Source organism: Propithecus coquereli, unplaced genomic scaffold, assembly GCF_000956105.1.
Source record: "Propithecus coquereli isolate 6110/MARCELLA unplaced genomic scaffold, Pcoq_1.0 Scaffold501, whole genome shotgun sequence".
In the NCBI taxonomy this organism is placed as follows: domain Eukaryota; kingdom Metazoa; phylum Chordata; class Mammalia; order Primates; family Indriidae; genus Propithecus; species Propithecus coquereli.
Window position 1 is genome coordinate 1,289,151 of NW_012150853.1, and position 6,000 is coordinate 1,295,150.

The following is a 6,000-nucleotide window of genomic DNA, read 5'->3' on the forward strand; positions in this document are numbered from 1 at the left end:
GAGATATCCTAGGAGGGTAAACTTTTAAAAACCAACTTCTGGAGTCTGTGGTAACCAACCGCTGTGAATATACACATTTATGCATATTTGTGGTTCCCAAACTTGGTTGTGTCTTGACCCTATTGAGAATCTGGTGCAAACCGCAGACCCTCCCCTGCCCGCTGAAACATGCCCCCCACATAAGCCCCCACAGACACCACGGGGCCACCGAGCCTCCAGGACCCTGCACAGCATGACAGAGGCAGCATGTGGACCCCTCTGCTCCTGAGAAGGTCGCCTGGGTCTCAGTCTGTTTCCTGTCTGTGTTTGCACACCTGACACACCTGAGATGCCCACCTAAGATACCCACCTGAGACTCACAACCTGAGACACCCACCTGAGACACACAACCTGAGACACCCACCACCTTAGATGCCCAACCTGAGACACCCACCACCTGAGACACACACTTAAGACACAAGTCTGAGACACACAACCTGAGACACACAACCTGAGACACACACCTGAGACACACAACCTGAGACACACAACCTCAGACACCCACCACCTGAGATGCCCAACCTGAGACACCCACCACCTGAGACACACACCTGAGACACCCGCCTGAGACACACAACCTGAGCCATACACCTGAGACACACACCTGAGACACACCCCCCCATGCAGCTGGCAACGTCCCCCACAGCCCCCGCCTTCCTGATGCCCCCTCCCCCACACAGGCCCCACTCTCCCCAGACAACCCCAGTCCAGGGATGAGCTTCCTGCACCTCACTGGAAATGAGATGTGGCCTCCTCACAGAAGGAAGGCAGCCATAACCCTGAGGGAGGCGCGTGATCTTGAACGTCCAAGTTCTAGGAGGTTTGTGTATGTGGGGGCTGGGAAGCTGGAGGAAGAACAGGGGCTAGATTTCTTAAAAGCAGAAAATAATTAGGTTGAATTCAGAGTGCCCAAAACAAAGCCTATTGATAGAGAAATGAATCGTCCTGGAGGAGAAGTCCTCACACCCCTGGAGAAGTTCCACCTCAAGGACCTGCGTCTCACTAGCTACTTCTGCTGGAAACCACACAGTGAACCCGCCGGGGTGTCTGCTGCATGGGCAGCCGGGCTTCTGACGCCGTGTGGGACCGGATCTGCTGTGATCAGACCCACCATGACAGGACCACGCCATGACTGGACCAGCCGTGACTAGACCCGCAGTGATTGCACGCGTGGATGTCACACCCCACTCGGAGGCGTGGCTGGGGGCTGTCTGCAGGATGGGCAGTAGCCATACCTGCGTGGACACCACGGCGTTGGGCTGGGTCATGGATTTTCCAGTGTCTGAAACCAGGGGATCCCCATCGTAACTCAAAGGTTTCTTCTACAACTTCAGTGGCAAGTCCTCAGCTGGCAGGAGCTGTGGGGTGGCTGGCGCCAGCCCAGGGACTGCAGCTCCCACCTGCAGGGAGGGACTGGGGGGGGGCTGTTGAGGAAAACACCCTCCGGCATGCTCAGGGAGGAGCCGGGATACTATTCTAAAGATGAGAACCGTAATTTGAGGTTAGCTAAATAAGAAAAAGAATTTTTTTAAACTACTGACACACTACAGCTCTCAACCTGTGTTTTCATGTCTAAGGTACTCTGCTTCAAAAATGCAGATTAAAAACAGACGAACTCCTCTGTACCCATCTGAATAAACAAATGCTATGCAAAACGAGAAGCATGTTTTCCTCCCACTCAAGTGTTATACCGGCCACAAATCACTCTCTGTGCTGTGGCAGTCTTCCCAGGCACTGATTCCTTTCACCCTAAGGAAAAGCCATCATTTAAAAGACCACCGTGGTCATTTCATCAACAGGCGACAACACAGGGGAGGAGGTGAGGACTTACGCTCGTCGGGTGCTGGATGGCAGCTTCGTGTTGCAGCCTCACCCTCTGAGACATCATCACGTCGTCCTACGGTGAAGAACACGTTTTAGGCTCAGAGAAAGCAACTTCCACAAACGAGCAAGAAAAGACGGACAGCCCAACCGCGGAACCAGCAAGAGCCCTGCCCAGGCCCTGGAGACGAGAGGGTGTCCGGCGGACGAGTGGGGAGATAAAACACCCTGATGGCCCCACAGGGGACAGAGAGTGCAGAGCAAGATCATCCACCCTGCTGGCTGCGCCGTTGTTTGGGGAGAAGTTTGCACCATCCCGCAGAGCTGGAGACATTAACATACTGACCAAAAAGCTGAGAAATTCAAGGATGGAGGCAGTGAGCAAACATTCAAGCCAAAAAATGAACAGCAAAGCAGGTACTCAAACTATGCAGAATGTACAGTGACTCTGTTGATTATAAATAAGCTCCTTGTTCTCCAAGACCATTTTGAAAGAGGAAAAAACTTGCCGAAAGATGGGAGAATGAAAAGGTCTTTATTGCACATGAAAAGCGACGGGATATTTTCATAACAAGCCCAGAAGTGTTATGCCAGTGGGGGCTGTGATCCCACCACCTCCACCAGGGCCCCCAGATCCCCCTGGGGAGGGGACTGCTCAGGTCAAGGTGTCAAGTACCAGGAGCTGAGTTTAACGAACTTCAGCTGGTGTTTGACATGCAAAGGAGAGGAACTAAATGGGCAGATACAAAAGGTTATTAAGCACAAACTACAAAAGCAAACTGCATTTCAAGTACTATCCCAAAGCAGATCTGGAGATGGTCTTTTCCTACAACGTGAGGGTGGGTTCAAGACCCTCATCACTGGTTTGCCGTGATGTTTGCAGAATTCCCAGAATGGCTAAAATTCTACAATGATAACCAGTTAAGAAACGCTCTTGGCAGACTATGGAAAATGATTTTGATGTATTATAAAAATAACGTTAATTCAGAAGGAGATACTGTTTCCTTTCTGACTAAAAATATTGGGTGCGAAAAGGCTGCTCTAGTCAAAGGATTTCAGAGTGAAAAGAAACCTGCAGCTCTGAGTTCAGGAGCTTCTGAGCGAGCTGCCCGCGGCTGGAGGATGGCCCTGTGCTGGGAGGGACGCTGGGTCGGGTCAGACACAGGGGAGGCCCGTGACCCGATGAGGGTGGAGGAGGGATTTTTATGCTCCAGCAACTCAGAGTCCAGCCCTGTCCTGCAGGGGTGGGAGTCTGGGCTGGGGCTGGAAGCTCAAGCTTCTGCTCAAGGTCTGATCTTTCAGGGGCCCAGCGCATCCTGCCTGAAGCTGTTGTGGGGGTCTCCTCCTTAGACAAAGATGCTCCCACCACCCAGGAAATTCATGTAGGAGCTCTGCGTCAGGAGCTGGGGGCAGAGACCAGACATTAATACACATTTATTATATCACAATATCACACACACATCACCGATCTTCTCTCAAACTCCAAGTCACAAAGCAGAAGCAAAGAAGCTCCAGAGAAGTCGTCTGCCCATGATCTGTGACAAGCTGGTCGTGCTGGAGCAAAGATCCCAACCCAGGTCAAGACGCCTCCAAACTCCACCCACGGAAGTGACCGTCAAACAAACGATCCTGCAACAGAGCAGTCGCCCTCCTCCCATAGACATGGGGGGGCAATCCTGACAGGGGAACATGTAACAGAAGGAACGGCTAGAAAAGAAACAGCAAAAATACTTTCTGTCTCTTTAAAACGTGCCCCACTCCTTTTTGCCCCACTAGTGGGGGTGGGGGAGAGAAATGGCCTTTGCCCTTTGTGCTGCAGGAGCTGGCTGGAGGGAACTGTCCAGGAGAAGGGGCTGAGATGGGATGATCAGAACCATCAACTGCAGCTGAACAGCAATTGCCTGACGCTGAATGGCCTCTCCTGAAAAGCTGTATTTCTGCTTATGATTAAAACATTGGTACTTTTAGATGGGAGCCTATCATTTTCCTCATTTGCTGGCAAATTAATAAATCTCTCTTTCTTTTCCCCAACCACCTGTCCTCGTTCTTCTGATGCGGCCTGGAGGACAAGTGCCGAGCTTTCGGTGACAATCCTGCTCTGGCCAAATAAGAAAGTCACATGAACTATATTAAAAGTTTTCAAAGCAACAAAGAGAGTTAACAAGACAGTAGGGAACTACTGGGCCGAATCTCGGAAGAGGAACAAGCTTAGCGAGAACACAGCCTGTCTGCGCCAGGTCTCTGCTGGTCTAGAAGGAACAGCCGGTTCTCAAGTATGGAAACCTGGTTTTGATAACCATGCAAGACTGGGGCTGCTCGAGGCTGTGGGCAGGAGGCTGTTAGACATGCATGTGATTCTAGTTCAGGCCACCAAGGGCCACCTCCGCAAGGAAAGAGTGGATGAGAGACGTGGCCCAGCAGGGAGCCTCTGGCCTCAAACTCGGATTGCGGACGTTCCAGGACAGCGGTTCTCCCAGTAACTGGAGAAACGAAGCAAAATCTTCCCAGAGGAAATGGTCTTTCATCTGTGAACTACAAGAAAGTCATAAGGTGCCCCAACCCCCACGACTGAACGGACCCCTCTTGGCCAAGGGGACCCCCAAAAACAAAAATTAAAGCGGAGTTGCAGCCTCCCAGGAGAAGGGAGGTCAGACAGGCCTAGTTATGCCCTGTCGCTTTTGGAGTAATTCTTTGTAACAATAAGATACAAAATCATTAACACACTTAACTCCATGTAAGACAGAGGTTAAACCAACCTGCAGGTCACCAATTAACAGACCACGTGAGTCTCGGTATATGTCCAGTGTGTATGTCTACTGGCTTGTCTCTGATTCACCGACTTCCTTAACTTAAAACATTCCAAGCCTTTAGACAAAGCTTCATTTCTTTAACCAACAGCAAATTAAAGAATCTTTAAACCTACCCATAACCTGTAAGCCCCGGGTGGAGACGTACTGCCTTTTCAAGCCAGACAGATATACGCCTTCCATGCACTGATTTATGACTCCATGTGGAATTCCTCTCTCCCTGAAATGTGTAAAACCAAACCAAGACCCAGCCACAGCAAGACCACTTGCTCAAGGCTACTGGGGTGTGGCTCTCCGGGCCATGGTCACACATATTCAGCTCAGAATAAACCTCTTTAAATTACTATACAAAGTTTGGGTTCTTTTCTGTTGACATATCCAAAGCTAAAATTAACTCCACAGAGAACTATTCAAATAATATGGCCAGTACACAAAGATAGCCAGGCATGTAAGTAAAAATGCACAAAACACGAGACAATAAAAGCTTCAGATATTCAAATTACCAGATAAAAAATATTTTGGAAACCCATGCAAATTATATTTTAAAAACTTAAAAAGATACAAGACATGAGCCAGACATAAAGGACAAATATCGTCATATGCGGTATCTAGAATAGTCGAATTCTTAGAGACAGAAAGTAGAACAGCAGCTAGGGGAGTTGGTAAGCCTGGTCTAGCTGCCCCTGAGAAGCAAAAATAAACCCTTTAGATTCCTAGAACTTTTCATATGCACTTTCCAGTACACAATTAAAACTAGAGAAGCCTACACAAAGCCAAAACATGCCCCCCCCCCCAAAAACAAAAAACCAGAAAAATAATGAAAAAGAAACATAAAACAGAAACAGACACACAGGGAACCAGACAATAGAGCTATCAGACATGGACTTTAACATACCTTAATTAATACATCAGGGTAGTAAAAGATTCTTTTACTTTAAAAAAAATCAAATGGACATTCCAGAAATGAAAAACACAACAACAAATTAAGACCCTAATAGACGGGTTGACGGTACATTAAACACAACTGAAGAGGGAAGTATTGGAGGGTAAAATACAGACACGGAGGCTCAGAGGGTCAACGGCAGAAACACCGTAAGGAGCTACAGCGAGGAGACTCAAACATATCTAGGCGCAGCCGCAGCAGTGAGACCGAGCACGGACAGGAAAAATATTTCAAGGGTGACGGCTGAGAACCTTATAAATTCAAAAAAAAATTGAGAGATTTAAAAAATACTACAAGCCCCCACGTCTGTAATCCCAGCTCTCTGGGAGGCCGAGGCAGGCGGATTGTTTGAGCTCAGGAGTTCGAAACCAGCCTGAGCAAGAGCGAGAC

General features: G+C 48.9%; 1 protein-coding gene across 1 annotated transcript in view; it reads right to left on the reverse strand.

The window, feature by feature from the left end:
* Nucleotides 1–6,000, reverse strand: part of B3GNTL1 (UDP-GlcNAc:betaGal beta-1,3-N-acetylglucosaminyltransferase-like 1) — a 95,713-nt gene that overhangs the window by 50,528 nt on the left and 39,185 nt on the right. Inside the window, exon 6 of the mRNA XM_012656363.1 lies at nucleotides 1,871–1,936. Coding sequence (XP_012511817.1) covers nucleotides 1,871–1,936 — 66 coding nt within the window. The remainder of the gene's footprint in view (nucleotides 1–1,870; nucleotides 1,937–6,000) is intronic.